Source organism: Diadema setosum, chromosome 1 (genome assembly GCF_964275005.1).
Source record: "Diadema setosum chromosome 1, eeDiaSeto1, whole genome shotgun sequence".
NCBI lineage: Eukaryota > Metazoa > Echinodermata > Echinoidea > Diadematoida > Diadematidae > Diadema > Diadema setosum.
Genome location: NC_092685.1, coordinates 14,553,080 through 14,573,998, shown reverse-complemented (window position 1 = coordinate 14,573,998; position 20,919 = coordinate 14,553,080). Strand labels below are relative to the sequence as shown.

The 20,919-nt window shown below is 38.0% G+C and overlaps 1 protein-coding gene across 1 annotated transcript in view; it reads left to right on the top strand.

The window, feature by feature from the left end:
• LOC140227252 (leucine-rich repeat-containing protein 57-like) overlaps positions 1-17,701 on the top strand; it is a 58,000-nt gene extending 40,299 nt beyond the window's left edge. Inside the window, exons 4-5 of the mRNA XM_072307677.1 lie at positions 15,324-15,509; positions 17,584-17,701. Of these exons, the coding sequence (XP_072163778.1) occupies positions 15,324-15,509; positions 17,584-17,625 (228 nt within the window). The 3' untranslated portion in view covers positions 17,626-17,701. The remainder of the gene's footprint in view (positions 1-15,323; positions 15,510-17,583) is intronic.
• The last annotated feature ends 3,218 nt before the right edge of the window (positions 17,702-20,919 follow it).

Below are 20,919 nucleotides of genomic sequence, written 5' to 3'. Positions count from 1 at the left end.
TCGCTATTGTATGCACAATGAGATCACAAATACAGTGTTATTGATGATTTCATCTTGTCGTTGACATTGTACAAATAATTGCAGATAATTAATAACTTTGCTAATGGTCCCCTGCATTGATCTTTGAAAGAGTTCAAGTGTAATTGCACGAACTGTCATTCATCTGTTGAGAACTAAAATGGAGATAAAGTGAAAAAAATGTAGTAATTTTCAAACTTGAGTTTGTACAGCAACTCATACTATCTGTAACTCAAATAAGTAAAAAGAGAAAGTTCTTTGGAAATGTACCATTCAAGACTTATCAAGTAAACTCAAACATATATTCAGAAAAGTAAAGATTGATATAGCAGAGATATCCTGATTTGATTTTAAACAGGTTTTTAAGTATTGCAGCTAGCAATCCATTCAATGTGTTATAACATGCACAAATGCTGAAAGTCACTGTGACTCTCCATGACCTTATGAGGATGCCTACACCTATATTGATACAATGTCCAAAGTAGGTATGACTAATCCCAGAAAAAAAGGGGGGGGGGGGGGAGACCAAGAATGAGTGTCAGAAGTCAGTGTGAATGAAGTCACATTGGCACTTGATTGACAGTTGTTTAAATAACGTTGACATTATCACAACTTTGATAGAGCAGAATGAACTTTCATTCTTTTATGTCTTGAGTGCCTTTTTCTGCTATTTTTGGACACAAAAAAATACACTATTGATGTTATTGGCATAATCTACTCAATTTTTGATGCAGTTCAGCCCACTCCTATCCCGGGGATCATTTTTTTTTTCTTCTTATCGATTTTGTGAAAAGTGTGAACATTCAGCTTGATGGGGTTATTTGTTGTTGTTGGGGTTTTTTTTTGTGAGGGATGCTAAAACCCGCAAAAGTTTGGTCAACTCACGACTGCATGATGTCTTGCAGATCATGCATGTATGTGTGACATGATTGTTCTCTGGTTGCCGGTAAAAGCGTTACTCTTGGGACGCCAGACTGGTGCAGTCAGCCTTGAGCGAAAGTGTGCGGCCGTGACCATGACACGCGTCTATTCCAGGGATCAGCCCCGCCGAACGGAGCCGTCATTGACAAATGCTAATGCCAATCTGCCCGCCCCGGGTGCGCACGCGTGATTAATGAGCCAGATTTAGTTCTGTGAGGCTACAGCAAAGATGTGGGAGGGCATGTGAACTGACAAATCATACATGCCACCACTGTACTGAATTTGTATGCACTGTTGATATTAATTCCTAGTCAAAGAAGGTCTTTTCTTCTCGATATGATTGTGTAATCAAATCATCCGATCAGTCACTGAGAAGCTGGACATGCTGGTCAGCAGATAATGCATTGGAGCAGATAGAAATATTTATAATTTTTTCACAGTCCAGTGTTTGTTTATTCTACAATGTTTACAAATGTATATTTCATTATGATCTTTTTAATGGAAATATGCAACATGACAAAATGTTGTAACTGTGGCATATATCAAATGATGAAAAGGAAAATACCCAAAAGACATATACAGCATTTTTAACCATAGCTTTGTCACTCCAGACTCACAGACATAAAAAGAAATCTTAACTTTCCCCGCCACATTGGTCCATGTTTAGATGATATAGGCAGAGATGCCATACTGTTTGTTTGTTTGTTTTTTTTATTGTCGGCAATGTACTGTAGTGGCATAAGCCTTGACATTGGTGCCCAGTAATCCTCTGTCACTTTGCGATCCCCCCTCTCTTTTAAAACACTCAGAATTTCCCTGGCTGTCTCTTCCACCACAAAGACAGAGGATCCTCCAGGGTGGCAGCAGGGGAGGGATGGAGGGAGGGGGGTGAAGGGGAGAGAGAGGGAGGTGCGGCCTCAAAGGCAAAATCTTGCCACAAGCTTCCTCCAAATTCTCAGCTGATATTTCATGTCATTTTTTGGTGGTTATTGTTTTTGCTTGAGATTTTTTAGAGAGTTATTTGGCATTGAGCCAACATGAGATCCTGGATCTATCTCCCTATCTTTCTTTTTTTTTTTTCTCTCTCTCTATCTTTCTCAACATTGAGAAGAAAATCTCTTTGATTATGACAGTGGACTATGTCCTTGGACTGAAAAAAGGAAGCGGCTGTGATTTTGACTGATGGGATATCGACCACATTGTGACATCACGGCGTGCCAATTTTTGTACGCACCACTGATAAGTTCTGGTTGTAAGAGAAGGAATAGAAGAGAGAGAGAGAGAGAGGGTATAGGAAAAAGTAGGACAGATGTTTCCATCCTGGATTCATTGTTTTGCCGAAGTGTAAGCAAAGTTTTTATCGTACAATGGACATCCCCTGATAAGGCGCTTTCAGTTAGTCATGCGAGTCCATTCTGCCAGTGCTGTTTTCAAATCTCACAAAGTGTGATGAGGTAATAAGTTCCCTGTAATGAGTATTTGTCATACGTGTAGTTGATGCTGACTGTTGCAAGACTAATGCCTTTTGTCTCTTGTTTGACTGTTTTGATCGATGCAAATTCTTCAAAAACAACAACATCAACAATGGAAAGAAGAACACACAGATTAGGCAGAAATGAAACTAATTTGGATATGGAATGATGACTTAATGCTGTGTCAGACAAAATTACTTATGCCAGCAGGTTTCAAGAAATTGAACATCAACCATTGAAGGAACCTAATGATTGTAGGCCGGAGGAGTGTCTAAAAATGCTTCAGAAGAAAAGAATTTGCGCTGAATTTTGTAAGTGTCAGTGAACTCTGATGAAGCTGTGACAAACCATTTTGTTTTTTCGTTCATTTTTCATAGAGTTAATCCAGTTAATGTTCAGCTGCATGCTTGAAAAATGAATGTGTTGTCTTTTATGGTTAAAAGAAGGTTTGTTGTATTATTAATACCTATTTGTTGTTGCTGTTGTTGTTGTTATTGGCATTGTTGTTCTTGTTGTTTGTTGTGAAATGCTGCTCCTTGTGCATATTTACCCGAATTCAGCAGCTATAACAGCACATTAAAAAGCTTGAACCAAATTTTGACAGCAAACTTTAAAGTTATGGAATTTTAAAGATTCTCATGTTTGCACAGAAGACATTAGTCTCAAGTAACAACTTCAAATTAGTAAGAGTATTTGATGATGTCATTACCATCCACCTCTCCCATTGGCTTATACATAAAATTTTACTTGAAAATATGTATTTTTTATGTGGTCATTAAACTTTTTGTTGCACCTTTCCTTTAAAAAAAAATCAACAATGCTATATTTGAAGAGCTTGCTTCCAAAAGGCGCTAAATCCATCACTTTCCAATGGATTTAGCTCCTTTTGGAAGCAAGCTCTTCATTTTTGCACCTCTTTAAAGGAGAAATTCTGATGAGGTAAAAGTTCATCTGAAAAGAGAAAGTAAAACTTTAAAAGCACAACAATAAAAATTTGATCAAAATTGGATGAAACCTCAGGGAAGTTATGAATTTGTGAATTTCCTCTTATTTTCTCAAAACAGTTATTGAACAGTCAATATGAATAATCAAATAAGTAAGTTGGTGGTTATGGTATAGTACTCTTTCTTTTCAGATCTAGATTATTCCTTTATTGATTCCATGCAAATGAACTAATTTTTCCTTTTGAACTAACTGTATGTATAAAAAAAGCCAAATAAAAGTGATGATTTGCATTGAACTGAAAGAGTGACTGTATTTTTACTTTCTTTACCTATGTGATCATTTATACCATTTTGCCAGAAAATATTGAAACATTGAAACCTCATAATTTTCTTATTTAGTGTCAAATTCAAGTGACCTTTCTATCTTTCTTTTGACTTGATGGCGACATGGTCTGTGAAAGTGAATTGAACATGAGAGTGGTGTTTTAGGTAATATTTTTCTCACATGACATATTTTAATAGCACTTTCTCTCTCTAAAAAAGAAGAAGAAAGAAATAGAATAAGGTACAAGAGAATGAAAGGTTATTTTAAGATGCTGCTTTGACAATGAAAAAAAGGGGAAAAAAGTACATAGTGCGGGTGAAGGAAATGGTCTGAAGTGATCACATGTGCTAAATTAGGTCATTTCTCAGAATTTTCAGGCCTTAATGGTTCCCGCTTCTGGATACACAATGCCACAGATATCACGCACAACGGCCCAGAGATGGGAAAACAATGGCAAATAGTGTATGACTCCTTCAGAGAGGAAACCATTGGAGGTAGTCACAATTTGGACAGGTCCATACATCTCAGGCATATTGCTTTCTTGCGTTATCTAACTTAAAGGGAAAGGTCAGTGTTGTTGTTCAACAGACAAGTATATACACTGTATAATACCAACAGTCATGGTTTGTATTGTAGTATGGTAAATGCATGTGCACTCATTGTCACAAAAAGAAATTGTTCAAACACCATTGTTGTTTTCCTTTAAGTATGTCAACATTGAACTATTACAACTCTACAAGGTTTGTATGCAATTGATGAAAAAGTTATCCTCTTTCAAGTTATTTCAAGAGAAAATGCAAGACTTTGTTCAAGTTCAAGTTCATTTTTTTTTTGTCTCCAACGTAATAGCATATACATTCAATACTGATAAATAGAAATAGATGTCAAAATACAAAAGTATTCCCCCCCCCCAAAAAAAAGAAAGATGTGTGGTTGCCAATTAATTATTTAACCCGTTGAGGACGGATTGATTTTGCTACAACACGCATTTCCCATAGACACCTGCCCGAGTATACTCGGGACTCGTCCTCAACGGGTTAATTGACCAAACTACACATATAAATATCCATGATTTCTTATCTCGTTTATGGCATTGATATCAAACTAAATGAAGTGTTTGGAAAAGATGGAAGGAAGACTGCTTATGGGAGACTTGAGAATTTTTGTCTTCTTTTACAATAACGCGAATAGTCTTTTAACACTTAAATTGTGTGCCACACTCGCAGGCTTGTCAATGTCATATATTTTGCTCAAGAACACAAGCCATGGGCAGACCAATTTGTTGTGAATACTGGCCATTTTCAACAACAACAACAACAACAACAATAGCCACACAGCTTTGACGCAGAATTTACATTACATGAAAGCTTTCAATTTTCTCTGCAATTTTGCTGTACTGCATTTCTGGCATAAATGCTTAAAGGTTACATGGCTTTGAAAACAGGATGTTTTCCAAAAGTACCAATGCATTGTGGTCTGAAAATGATATGGTACACAAGGGGTTTGCACAGTAGCACACAAGTTAAAAACATGACTGACATATTCTGTGATGGTACTTTATATCATTTGAGTTGACAGAAGATTCTTATTTTCCCCCTTTGGTATCCCACTTTGCTTTTGTTTGAGGTTATAAAGAGAACGGAAACATATCTTCACTCTTTCATCCATGTCTCTCATTGTGTTAAACTAGTCTTTTGTTGTCATTGTTATCTTGAAGGGCATTTGCAAAGAAAAGACATGTCAATTTTTGCAATTCTTACTTTTGTGCCTCTAAAGGCAAAAAAAACGAGTGTGCTTACTAATGCATAAAATTTCCCCTTTGTATTAACCTACTAGCTTTATAGCTAATTAGATTACCTTTAATATGGTATATTATAATACATTGATATTCATCAAAATCTTTTATGGAAAATATGAATTTGAAAAAAGTGTTTACTTGCCTTTTTTGTTGTTGAGTGTATGTATTACTAGTATAGTGATGCTTTTGCCTTTTCTCGGTGGTATAAAAAAAAACTTAAAGCGATAGTACGGTACTGGTGATTATTCAGCCTTTAATTTTTTGCAAGATACTTACGAAATTGCTTAATGAAGTGTTTACAGAGCATACAACTCTAAGAGCAATTCAAAGTTTATTTGATGAATATCGGTCTTGAAATAGCTGAGATTATATTTTTAAAAAGCTGAGATTATATTGAAATAACAAAGTAAAACAAAGTGATCCTAATTAAAGGCAGGTCCCACCTTTTATTAAGATCCCTTTGTTTCGTATATCTCAGCCATTTCAAAACCAATTTTCATCAAATAAACTGTGAATTCCTCTTAGAATTATATGTGACCCGCTACAACAAAAGGATCCAAAAGTCGTCGGAGGACAGTTTTCTGAAAATGGCATGACATTATTCCCTTACTCTTCTACTTTAATTTCATACATAACACAACTCATAGAAGTACTTGGTTGTGGATATATAGATGATTTTATTAGCGCATGTCAAATGGTTATGGAAATCAGAGTTTCGAGAAAAACGCCTTCAAAGTTTTCCTTCCGATGCTATCATGATCAAGGGGAGGCGAGACAGTTTTCACCGCTTGACAATAGAAGGTATGCTCCTAGCGACCTCCGCCATGTTCATTCAAGCTTAGCGCCAACGGTCTACCCACAACCAATCAGTAATCAGGATGCCACGCACTGACCAATAAGATCACTCCCTCGTTGCTAGGGGTGGAGTCTAGCTGCGGCGCTAAATCCAAATCTTCAGACACGTTTCTGTTATGTTGAAAGTCGGAAAATCATGGCGAAGAAAAACGTCTGATTTCCTGCCTTTCCTTTGATCATTTAGCTTCAAAATTTCGGCAGATGATAGACAAAACATTACACTACAGAATTATGCCAAAAACAGAAATCCGATTGTTTTGACCAATTTTGATGATGTGACTTCAAACTTGATTTTCTCAGCTCAGCCGTCAGCGACTTTAGGATCCTTTTGTTGTAGCGGGTCACATATGCTCTTCCATAATTCATAAGAGGCTTCTCATCTCAACAGACGAACGTTTGAAACCTGAAGTCCCATTTTAGCTGAAACTTAGACTTTCCCTTTAAACCTGCTTGAGAACTTTCTTTCAGCACAAGAGTGATTCATTGGCCAGTTTGTAGTTTACCTATTCTGACATAACAGTAGGCAATTATTATGCTTTGTCAATGAAATTGTATGGTTTGGTTTCGGGAGAAATGCTAGCTAATATGGTTGATAAAATTATCTTAGATTAGGATAAGCATTCATACAGGGTGTGGCCATCTGCAAAACACACACACACATGTATAATATTGTATATTACAGGGAAGTAAAGGGACTGTACAGTACTGGTTGAGGTGGGGATTCATGTTTTGAACATTCTTAAGTGAGATAATGAGAAACCTCTTATGAAATATGAAAGAGCATGTAATTTTAAGAAGGATTAAACATTTATTTGATGAAAATTGGTTTTCAAATGGCTGAGATATTCAAAAAAGTGCTAATAATAAAAGGCGACAGGCCACAACTTTATTAGGATCTCTTTGTTTCACCTTGTTTTTGGATATCTCAGCCATTTCAAAACCGATTTTCATCAAATAAACGTTTGATACCCCTTAGAATTGCATGCTTTTTGCCATCTCATAGAGTAGTTTCTGAATATCTCGCAAAACGTTAAAAGCTAAATCCTCACCTCGACCAGAACTGTACACACCCTTTAATTTCAGACTTTGCCCTTAGTTTATATGCACACGAGAGCACAAAGTCTAAGATTGTGATGGTCCGACCTTTAAAGCCCATCTGTCATATCAGTACATGAGAGCTCTGTCAATTCAAGTCTGGTTCACACGCTTCTAATCACGGGGAGTCTGTTTTTGTTGTTTTTTGCCATCACTGTGTTCCTCAGAGCGCAGAGATTGGAAAATCATGGCAACTACCTGTTATCGCATTCATTACTGCCGGCAAGCTATGCTGCATTTAGACCTCTAAATGGTGATTTGATGAGGAGTAGAGTTGAAGGGGTTAAATACTAGTAGCCTATGATTTTTTTTTTTCTCATGAGTGAGACAGCCAGAGAGAGACCTTGGAGTCTGTGATATGGCGTGTGCCCTAGTCACACCAAGGAGGTACTCCTCCTTGGTCACACCCTCAGTATCTAGGTTCCCTCTGATCTGGGGGTCTATATTGCATCAAAATTCCCGCCTGGCCTGGCCTGGAAACAGGGAGGCACAGGTATAGTTAGCATTTTGTCAAGGCCCTCTCACTGTAATGGGTGAGCGAAGTGAGCCCAGCGGAGCGCGACAGCGCGAGGGCCTTTTGAGATCTGCTTCACACATTATTATTCATAACACACGAATCTACTGAATATTCATATTAATGGGTTCCGGTCAACCAATGGAAAGGCGTGCTCCCCACATCCTCCGTCTTGGTGTTGTCATGCCTGTTAATTCGCATGCATCACTGACCATTCTTGGGGATCTGTGGCGTGCATTCGCCGTATGCAAATCGGGCTCGGGCAGACAGACACACTGATTGGTCAAATTTTGCTTACGAAATTGAAGAGCAAAAGTCGGTAAATTCAAAGGGCTAACAAAAGGATGCGAAGCAGATCTCAGGCTCTCGCACAACCCCACACAGCTGGGCTCTCTTCACCATACAGGGAGAGGGCCTTGTCAAAAGGCTAAGGTATAGTAGAAGGTGTGCTCCACACGCCACTCTTCATGCCTCATTTAGGAAATTACTTTCTGAGCTGTCGTGTGCTTTAAAATACTTTTTTTTTTGTCTGCATCTTCTTTTTCTTTTTTTCAATGACATGGCGTTCTGACTTGTATAAATCTGCCAAATTGTCTCTGCACGTGACCACGGAATGACACGTGGAAGGAGTGAGGCAAACATACTCCTTGCCAGGATATCAGGGATGTTTTGTAGGGTTCTCATGCGACATCTGTCCACCCGTAACAGGGTTGCTGAATGTGAACAGAATGCCACATCTGGATGAATCGGGGGATGAAGTCACTATTTTTGTCCATTATTGCAGCATTTCAAGGATGAAATCACCATTAAATGGTGGACTGCTTTCTCTGCCGCAATTTTCCGGAATATTTCTGGAAACAGAACAAAGCTTACAATGCAATGCTCATTTGTGCGGAAGCGTGTCTTTCAGATGTTATTTCCTCATGCACGTGCGAGTGTGAAATCATTTTTCTTTTCTCTTTTTCATTTCTACTCTTGAACTTCCCGACCAGAAATTATACTGAATGGCCTGGACAAAAATGTGCTGACACTTTTGCTATTTAAAGGGAAGGTAAACCCAAAGAGCAATGTGGATTGAGTGAAAGCAGCAACATTAGTAGAACACATCAGTGAATGTTTGAGAAAAATCGGACAATCGATGCAAAAGTTATGAATTTTTAAAGTTTTGGTGTTGGAACCGCTGGATGAGGAGACTACTAGAGGATATGACGTATGAGTGGACAACAATACAAAGAAAATATAAAGGATATTCAACAAAAATTCACTTTTCTAGAATTATGAAAGAGCAGTGGACCAACCGCTTTCAGAAAGCAGGGGGAATAATTGCTACCCTTAACATATGTCAATATCAAGTTGATGGAATTTGTAATTTTCATGAAAAATGGATTTTTGTAGTATTTTCTGTATATTTTCTTGATATTGTAGTCCACTCATACGTCATAATCTCTAGTAGTCTCCTCATCCAGCGGTTCCAACACCAAAACTTTAAAAATTCATAACTTTTGCATCGATTGTCCGATTTTCTTCAAACTTTCACTGATGTGTTCTACTAATGTTGCTGCTTTCACTCAATCCACATTGTTCTTGGGGTTTATCTTCCCTTTAAAGACCTAGGATTTGGCATTTGTCTAGCCGCAAAATAGCTGCTCCTTCAGAGTCTGACTCGACTCTGTAAGGCCTCCTGAATAGGGGTTGCATATAATCATTAAGGTTTGTTTGTGCACCTTTCTTCATTTCCCAGCAGGAAAAATCCTGAATGAACATGACAGACACATAGATGTAACATTCACAAACCCTCTATATTGTGTGAATAGTTAGAACTTTCCTGAATGCAACTACCCTAATTAAGCTGGAATCATGGGGTACATAATAAATATAGGCCTGTGTCTTGTGGTTTGAAAGTTTGTTTTGTTTGTTTGTACATTGTCCATCTGAGAAGATGGCTGGATAGCCCATATTTAGCTATGTTAAGCTGGTCTTCCATGGGGTCCAGTTGGATGTGAGGTGGGACCACTTCACCGGGTTAGACACCCTGCTCTTTGTGATGAATGAATGAAGCGGGATCTTTTACGGGCATGAAGTTGTGACTCTCTCGTACGCGGGACCTCCATTTTATGTCCCATCTGAGGGACAGAGTGTTTTGCCTCTTGCTAGAGGGGACGGTATACTTACACACAACATTGCTCAGTCCAGTCGCGGGTTCGAACCCTGGCCCATAGGATCGTGAGGCAGACATGCTACCGACTGAGCCATCTCACCGCTCAAGTAAAAAAATCATCTTTATATAATATCATAAAATGCATGACTGCACCTGTTAAAATGTGAATGCATCTATCAGTTTCTCTCATTCTCTCTCTTCCTTCAGCTGTCCCAGCTTCTCTCTCTTGCTTTGGTATATAAGAGAAAAATGAGCCAAAGTATCTTCATTTTGCATGAAATAAATCTTGCTAGACTTGCTAGAAAAAATTAGTTACCCTTGCACATGGATGAGAACTATCTACTACTGTATACGCCGGATATTTTGCGAGGTTTTTATTTTTGCGAATTTCGCGAGTCGGGTGCTATTTGCGAAATTAAAGACTCACGAAAATATTGACTCTGATCCCGATGTGGATGTGACGTACGCGTGTACATTTCTCCGTTCAGTACAGACTCCACGATCGTGAATTTAACCACTCGCGAAATCGTCGGGAATTCGCGATTCGTGAAAATTTAGACTCGCGAATTATATGGCATATACAGTATCTGGTGATGGTTTCGTGGTTCTGCTTCTTCTTGTGTAATATCACAAACCTGGGTGGCTAGCTGTACATTTTGTGCAACGCTGCAGGCAGGGAGAAATCCGAGCATTACATCGAAGTCATGTAACAAATATCACTTTTTTTATGCAGTGAGCATTTTCATTTTGAAATGTCATGACAAACTTCATGCACAGTTAGAAAAGTCACATTCGAGTGGCAATATTTCTGGCAATGTTTCCCATGGCTTTTGATGCGGTTGCCTAACGACTTATGTTGCACTATTTCGATTTGTCAATGGCGAAGTGAATGGCCCTTTTGATGGATTTAAGATTGTAGAATGTTCCCCACCATGCTTCACTAACAGATCTGTACTGTAGAACTGACAACATGATTTCAATTATTATAAACATAGAGGGAGAGGTTTGGGGTACACCATGATGTACCACCATGAGATATGGTGTACTTCAAACCCCTTCCTATGTTAATATTACCACCATGCAAACCTTCAAATATCATATAACAGCATTCTTTATTCACATTATCATATAAAGAAGACTTCAGCGGATTCATCAGGGTATAATACACATAATAAACAGAACTTTAGAAAATATGAAGAAAAAAAAGAAATTTGATACATGCTGTCTTCTATTACTCATGAAGAGAGTGAAAAAGACTTTGTGGGATTCATATGGTGATTCCAGTTTACCATTGCATTTGTCATGCTGGAGATATCCTATGTGAAATGTGTGGATCGTGATTCTCAGTAGATGAAAAATTGATTCGTGCACTTAATAACTTTTTGTGTAGAAAGAGTATTTGACTCACTTTATTTTGATGGTTTTACAAAGCAGTGTTTCCCACAGGTTACAGAACTTTCCCTTGTACTTTGCATGTGCTCATTTTCTTTTCGTACCACATGAAGGTTTCGCAAAGTTCTCTTACAGTTCATTCTGTATTTCTTTCTCTCGTTCTCCTTCCCACTCTCCGTTTGTCTAAAAATAAAAAGTGTGCCATATCTATCAAGCATCCTTGCGTGTAAGTGTCATTAAGTTGTCTCCCAACCAACCATTCCCAACCCCTGCCCCCACCCCGTACCCTCCCTCCCCCCAAACATCACACGATCAAACCAAAAAGCCCCAATTCTCGTCAATCCACTTTTGTACGGGTCCCTTTCCTGTGGGAGGCTGCCGGTGTCAGAAGCAATCGGAAGTCGGTGCGATATGTACGTTGCTCTCTATATACCTTGAACTTGAACCACTGTTGCCGAGCTCCCATCGGTGTTCCTGTCTCTCCCCCCTCCTGTTTTGTTGGGGTTGCGCTGCTGTTGGACAGGGTGGTCTGGGCAGGATGCTCGACAAAAGTATCCCAGGGGATGATTTGTTGAGCTCTTCATCCTGTATGACCCATATCAGCTCCTAATTTGCTCTGCAAACCCACCCCGTCGCACGCGGTGGGCTCCCGTATCTGCGGGCTCCAAGCCGTGGCTGCACAGAGTCCCTGACCCTCAATGGGTTAAGCCAGAGGTGTTGGGCGGTCTGTTCTCTCCTGCATCGCGTGACTATCGTCTTTGAAATCTCTCTGAAATGCTGACTCTTAAACGGGATTGTTTGATAAGCAAGGTTCATCAGATAGCATGAATGTTTTATTTTGCCGCAGATATTCGTGCTCCGTTTTTCACCAGTGTAATGAGTGGCTTTCGTTGATATTGAAACTCAAAATGTCACATTTCCGCTGAAGTGACAAGCGAAGAGTTGTCAAAGGCACAGAGCTGAGTGATTTGGGGTTTTTTTTTGTGTGTGTGTGTGTGTGTTTGTGTTCATGCAGTAATTTCCAACATTTTCTAACATATTTGCCACATGGGTCTTTCTAGGTCTCATAAAAGTATTGAAATGCGATGATTCCAAACACCCTAATAGCTAAAAAAATAATAATAAATAAATAAAAGCATATTTTAAAAACCTAACAATTCCCCACCAACCTTTAGATTCTGAAACCACCCCAAACAAACAGAATATCAGCACATCATTTTCAAGGTTTATTTGTGAAAGCCATCTTCAGATCAGTAGCAGTGTAATTGATAAAGCTGTTTTTTTTTTTTTTTTTGCCCATTAGTTTTTGACAAAATTTAAGAAAAAGAAGACTCAGCATGTGGAAGCATATCCATGCAGGAGTGGAAATTCCTTAAATTTGGCTAGGTATAGAGTTACAAGATGGCTGACAGCAAACTTGAGTGACTAAAATTTGACATACTCTTCAGGTCTTCAACTGCTCTTTGCCCCATGAATATCTGTATCAGTAGTGGAAATGCCATTAATTAACTATTCATCTAGGCTTATGATGTGGCTTGTAGTAAAGCTAGTAAAGTTTCACGTGCACTTTGAAGCCCTTTTAAGTGTTCCTAGCGGTACAATAGTTTCTTTAAAGGCAAAAGAAAGTAGAAAAACATGTGTGCTTTTTTGTGTCTGCTCAATTGAGTGTGAATAAAGTTGGTTTTCCGCACCTATTGTTTGTTTTTGTCTGATGATTTTGCAGGCTTTGTTTTTCTGCACGGACGGAGCCAAGTTTGCTCATTATACTGTGTATGGTAGGGCCCCCGGTTACCAGTGGAAACATTAATTTGGCCCTTGGGAGAGACGAGGAAGTTTGGGATTTGCCCCCGCGGCCAACGAGATCAAAAGGAGAAGAGAAATGTTGTGGATAAGGTGTAGAGTTCTGCACAAAATAAAACAGCTCAGACCTATTAAATTATTGAGCTTCTTGCATCTGCCTAGAAACGGTATGATATTACGGTAGCAATGATAATTAGGTGCAGTATTGGAGAAGGAACTGTTTCAATAACATTGCACTGATACTGTGCACAAGAAAGGGTAGCACTTGGCATGAAGCAGAAACAAAACCAATGAGCACAAATGAAAACAAACTTTTTTTTTTTAAATATTAGGAATCATGTCAGATTTGGACTTACAAGGTTTCTATTCACAATCTGATCAAATTGTGAGTGGACTCTTTTCATATTTAAATAGATTCTGGTCTTATATCCATAGAATCTATTAAGATCAGAGCAGATTTTTAAGTAAAGATCTCTTAAGTCTCCATTTGAAATGACTCCTATTCAAATTGATGAGCAGTTGTGTTTTTGTTTTTTGTTTTCTGTGAGTGCGCCGAGATATTTTACTTTCTCTGTTATGAAATTAGTCATTTCTGTGTCTATATACAAATTGTTTACTTTCTGTCTGTCTGGATTAATCCGAAGCTGTACATATTTTCTCCCTTGTAAACTCATCAGTACATTTTTGGGGGATATGTGCTAGACAAGAATGGCTTAATCATCATCATTTGGTGAAAATAGCAAGAGGGCTACTAACATTGACTCTCTTAACCACCAAGTTGGTATGGCCATGAGTGGGTAGTTACCTAGAAAATACCATGCTATTGCAGTGACTCGTTTTATTTTTTATTTTCTACCTCATGTTCATGGGAGTTTAGAACTAGGTAATTTGGAGGGTGGGTGGAACATAGGTCTGCTGAATATGTTTCCCAGTCATAGAAGGTTGATGTCAAAGAGATCTCTGTTTTGTTTAATACTGCATCCTAGCAACAGCTTATCATGGAAAGTACATGCCAACTATAGTGACACACGTTTAGTCACTCAGTGATAAGTATTGCAGGGTCCAGTAATCTCCAAATGCCCGCTAGGTCACGTATCTCAACAATGAGCATAGTGGACTGTTATGTCTCATGTGATTTTCAGTACTAGCTATATCTACATTCACCTCTCTATTTTGAATATTCATAAATCTCTTACTATTTCTCTTTTCTTTCTCTGTCTGTCTGTCTGTCTCTCCCTCTCCATATATTATACATATATATAAATATACATACATACATACATACATACATACATCAGGGCTCGACATCAGCAGTGGCCTGGTGGCTGAGTGGCCCTGGGCCACCAAAAATTTATCTTGGGCCTCCAAATTTATATTCAAATTTCAATTTCAAATGTAAAGATTTTAGTGGCCAAAATGGGCCACTGAAGAAAAAAAAGTCAGTGTCAAGCCCAGCATATATATGCATTGAATAACTAAAAAAAAAAAAATAGATATGTTATATACAAATACATGTATTCATTCATCAATATATTTCTATATCTTTCTGTTCATTCAGTCATCTATTTATGTTGTTTGATGCTGTAACCTAGCAACAGCATATCATTATAAGTACATGAAAGCCATTGTGACACACATTTAGTCACTCTGTGATAAGTATTGCAGCGTCCAGTAATCTCCGCTAGGTCACATACTTAAACAATGAGCATAGTGGACTTGATATGTCTCATGTTATTATTTGAAAACTAGCTCTAGTCATATCCTTATTTTTCTGTAATCATCTACTTCTCTCAATAGTCTTTTCCCTTTTCTTTTTTTTTTCCTTTCTTTCTACATATAAATATACATATATACTTACATAATACTTTCCATGTTTCTTATCTGATAAACATATAGGGGATATGCTAAGTCATAATTTTATGATGTGATATGACATGGCATGATATGATATGATATGAATTGATATGAGTGATATCGTCTGCATTTACAACCCTTCTCAAATTCTCCTTATTATCCCTTTGATGCCAACAGATTTCTACCATATCTGAGTCCATAGCCGATTGTCCGAGACTGAAGGTACTGCGCCTGGAAGAAAACTGCCTTCAACTAATGGCGGTCCCATCCAAGATTCTTACCAACTCCAACGTTTCATTGCTTGCATTGGACGGCAATTTGTTTGAAATGAAAAACTTCCAGGAACTAGAGGGGTATGAAACGGTGAGATATGAATATATGTATATCCATTTTTTTTTTCTGTTTCTCTCTTTCTCATTCTGTTTTTGTTTTCCTTTCTGCTGGATGGAATCTCTGAGACTGTAAATAGTACATCTATATTTCAAAATGGATGCTAAATTGGATGATTCACTTAGTTGTCCAGTGTTTAGAGAGGAAAAGTGGTGTATCATTGAATATCAGTGCTCAAAATTGTTGGTTTTCCAATGCAAGTGCAGATGCCAAATCCCCATGTTGTGAATATAAATCCAGATGGGCATTAACTCGCCATAGGATGGTTTACCAATCAAAAACTCATTTTGCCAAGACACTTTCTCTTCCATAGGTTGAATGTTTTTTTTTTTTTTATGTGTTTCTGTTTTGCTTTTTTTAATGCCACATATTCCTGGGGATACATATTACATGTGGCTTCTTAGCCTGTATAACACAGCATTGCAATCTTTTTTTCTTTTTTTTCCCCTTCGTGAGGCAAGTCACCACTGCCTTGTGCAGATTTGAACAGACATCTCTGAACCCTAACGTGCCAGAGTTACCGTAAAAGGGACTTTAGTGGTCTGATCAAATGCTCCCCTCGGAATTGACAAACGGTGCATTAGCCATCGCTTTTATAGCTTTGGCAGATATACACACACCGGATCATCGGCAATGAAGTGGATGGGGCGAAATTGGACTGATTAGTTGCTTCCTGAAGTGGAAATTGTTCTACTTCTTCCATTCTGCCAGCGGCCAGAGCCGTTGGCTCTGCGAATTGCCGATGGGCACATTTCCTTGGGGGCATCCAAAGAGTCTTCACATCCCTTTTGCATTAGTTATGCCCAGATTGATGACTTCTGTCTTAACAAGGTACACCCGGGTCTGGTTATCTGTGGTCCTTCCTTCTTATTCTTGTTTCTTTGCAACTGATTGACAAATTGCCCTACATCGACGTAAATAAAAAAAATCATGAATTTGAATATTCTTGTTTCGTTCTGCTGTCATCCTTGGTTTGTGTGTTTTGTTTTTCTTTCTTATATGATTATGATTATTAATATTTTTTTTCTTACAAAACATAGCGCCCTTTGATATCCTTTCAAAATATGATGAAAAACAGTTGAATGTGTATACTCCTATTGCAAGGCTAAGTTTACTTTTCCACAAACCAATATCATTTCTTCTAATTATTTACACTTTCATTGTTCATATGTTACATGATGCTATTTCCTAGTGGTAAAACACAATGAAACATTGGATATTTATCAAAAAGAGGAGTGATAATTGTAAACAAACAAAAAAACTGTGTTTAGCAAATGTAAAAATAAATTTAACATGGATAAGTGCCATTCGCGGGTGATAACCAATTTCCTAACCACTTATGAATTGGAAAGATAGGCAAATTTTGAGATTTTGCAAAACACCCAAAAATGACAATTCGGTTTGTAAAAAAAAACCAACAACAACCAAAAACACTTTTAGTTGTTCTGGACTGTCGATGTTGCAGTTCACAGAGAATCATGGTACAATGTCATTGTTAAACCAGCCATTAGTGTGAAATATGGAGCATTGCTGTAGTGTGTGTACTCTTGACGTTGCTGACACAGATATGGGTGTGTGGTGCATTATGATGAAGAAGATGATGATTTTTTAGTTTGTTATTTAATGTCATGTTTATTTCCAGGTTCTAAGGTTATGGATGTATTGTAAGATCTTGTTTAATCTCATCCTTTCATTAGTATACATGTCTTGTATAATGTTGTCTTTGAAGAACGTCGTGAAATTACACTGAAATTTTAGTCACAGTCTTATTTGGATAGCTTTACAAGTTCACACTTGTTTGATGTCCTACTTCCTGTTTTCACTTCTCATTTAACAGTTTGCCCCCCGTGAAGGTGGCTAGTAAATGCTCCTAATTAAAAGCATGTGCCTTTTCAACAAAAACAGGACACAGTATTATTTGTCATCATGTCAAATTGTGTGGCAGAATACGGGAGTGGGGAATATTTTCCTACAGTCAGATATGTCTTGCAGCAAGATGAGAAATATCACAAGAATTTATATTTCTTTTTTCTTTTTACCAACACAGTATATGGAGAGATATACTGCTGCCAAGAAGAAGATGTTCTGAAAAGATTGGATGGGTTATTTTTTTTTTCCTCCGTGCCTCGCCCATCATGGTTGCCTAGCGCTGCATCCACCTCCCCGACGAGATGACAGAGTGTGCGGCCGAGTCTGTAGTCAAGCAATGCTAACATCAGTCGAGAAGGTATGGTGCAAGTACCTTGAAGATGTGCAGATCAAACATGGATGTTTGCAAAGTATGATAATGAAAAAGAAGAAAAACACACCTCATTTTGCATATACATAACTGGTTTTACACCATCATGTTTTCTTCATGGCGCACCAAGGAGCAACATTGGTATACTCCAGCACCAGTACACTGACTTCTGGAACCCAAAGAGTGTGTTGTCTGCGGGCAGCTAAATCTGCTTCCAGAATGAAGAACTTGTGGAAAATCAAAAACAGATTTGTAGGAGATTGTAGATCAGCTGTTAGTCATTGGTAGATGCTGAAGCCTGAAGGTATGTTATTTTTCTTCTTTTTTTTTTAAAGTTTTGTAGAAGAAAGGAAACAAAAATATGCAATGTTGTAATGCAATTTATTGTTCACAGAGATATGGCTGGGGATATGCATGCTATGCTGGTAGTTTAACCCTTTTTTATGCGAGGGACTTTGGAAAGTGTGTACAATAGTATGGAATTTTCTGTGCAAAATGGAACTCAAAGCACGAAAAGGTTTGTATGGCATCCCTGAAGAAAAGTACTGCTACCTCTGCAATGACAGTGTTCAGCACTGATTTAGGCTGAGCGAGCTATCAGGCCAGGATTGGCTTATTACGCAATGCTCTTATGTTTTGTTTGCGGGGGTTTGTGAAATGAGCATGTGACTGAGAGCGAGCAACGGGGCATTTTGACCTACCTGGCTATCTAACTATCTGGGCTGGACTTGGACAGGAAGTGAAGTGAAAAATTCTGTTCCCATGGCTCTTATTTTGTTTTGTTGAATGACAAATTGCGAGAGTGAAGCAATTAGCGAAGAAAAACAGACCACAATTATCTGATACAGGTAATCACTTTTTGTTTGTTGTACTGTCCAGCCAAAAAAAGTACACTTTCACTCAAAGCAGTCGTTATTTCACAGAAAGTTGCTTAATGCTTTATATGACATTCAGAGCATTAGCAGCTTGCCTTGTAATACATATATCGTAGGTGATGCATGCTGATAAAGCCTTATCGTCAACACTTCTCCTGAGCATATATATCATCATGTGAGAACCATGAGGGTATTAACTCTGTAAAGATATCTCTGGAGGTGTGCACCCACTGGCGCTCATCCAACCGATCTATTAACAATTCTCTATATTTTTCATCTCTCAGAGCACCATGTTTCGGGCTTGGGAAGAATGAATGACACGATTGTTATCTCGATGATAGGTATTAACGTCCATCAGAAGATGCATTGTGCTTTTGCCGAGTGATTTATGTGAGCTGTCACATGGGAAGTTTGTGATAGAATGGAGACAGAAAACTTACCACATTGTTGTCGTCAAGGAGGGGTGTGGAAAAAGAGTTATGGTGACATTGTGCAATCTTGTCTTTCTTAGTCCCACCTATGTATGTTTGAATGCATGCAGATAGATAATGGGGACATTGAGAAAATGCAATGTATCACAAAATAAATCATCTTGTCATGTGTTAAGGGGAATACCTTCATGAAGATTCACTTCTTCATGTAATCTCTGTGACCCCGTGATAATGTAGGAGATACATATATTTCGTTTGTCAGTCCAATAATTGGGTTTGCACAATTAACTCTTTTGCAATTTCTGTTCTCAGCACTTTTTGCTGGTATTGTGGTGAGTTGTAAAACCCTGGAATTGAGGTCTAGGTTTACTGCTCACATGAAATTTGTCATCTTGTATAAAAGCAGCCCATACAGTAGATGCCCTTGGCATGCATGAATAATGGAACAAATTCAAAGGAGCAGTTTCATATATCCTCGTTGATAAATGGGAACCAATGAACTACACTGTAGGACAGGATGAAATCTCTGTTTTGAAATCACATGCCCATTTTCAGATATTTGGCAGAAATTGTCTAGTGTCATCAAACTGTATTCAAATTCAGAGTCATTCCCAGATGTGAAACGGCAAGCCTTTCGTGTCCCCTTAGTCCATGTGTTGAGATGGAATTTGCCTTGATGCTAGGTCAGGCAAGGCTTTGACTGTAAACTTATGAACTATAAACTGTAGGCTATGCTGTGGATAAATATTTGAAGAAGAAGATTGAAGAAGAAAAAACATTCATTGACATTGAACACAACTTTTGGCCAACTCGCTCAAAAAAAAGTTTCAGTAGGGCTATTACAACGATCATTTTCTCTTTAAGAGAAAATCACAAAATTAAATACCCATTGGAATTTAGAAGCAGCGTGATGTTTGAGCTAATCACTCAATTGTTCAATTCACATACATTCAAAATTAACAGGTTTTGAAATGGATTTTCACCATGCGATGCGAAAACCTTTAATTCTGTGTGGATACAGAAAAGAATTGTCAACTCTTGCGATACACATTGCAATAAAAATTAGACTAGCTTGAATGTTTTAGAAACTCTTGTGATAGTTTGCCTGTGTGGTATGTGTGACTGGCACATGAAGAAATCATCAATTTTTTTTTTCATAAAATCACATAATGCCACTCACCACAATTGGTTCAAATGCTCCAATAAAAAAAGCATGCCCAGTCTGGTGATTCAAAATGCTCCATTTGTGGCAAAGTGATTTTTTTTTTTTTGGTATGTGTGAACGGTGGCAAATTAAATCAGTTTTCGCATCATGCTGCGAAATGTGACAGCTTTCGAGTGTGAATACGGCTAATAGCATGTCAACAGTCAGAAATAATTCATCACACTTTTGTCTTTTGAATCCGGATATCTAGACCATTGGGTATATGGGTTGACGACCACAAATGTTTTGTCAGTTGAAACTGTTCTGTTTGTATCTTGTGTGTGTGTGTGTGCACAAGGAGTAAGGATATTTTGCAACATGGTGATGTTTTGCTATAAGATGGAATCAAAACCCCCTTGTCTGTGTAATTAGATGACCTGTTGGTAGTTAGGATTGTCTTGGAAAGGGGCAAATATTCTTCAGGGCTGGCACAAAGACTTTCTCAGTTTTAAAGCACACTAATGTCCTCACATTATATTCCACTGTGGGGATGGGGAAGAAGTGTCTGGCATTTATTATAGGATTACTTAAAGTATTGTTCATACTACTACTACTACTGCTACTACTACCAATAATAATAATAATAATAATAATAATAATAATAATAATAATAATAATAATAATAATAATAATA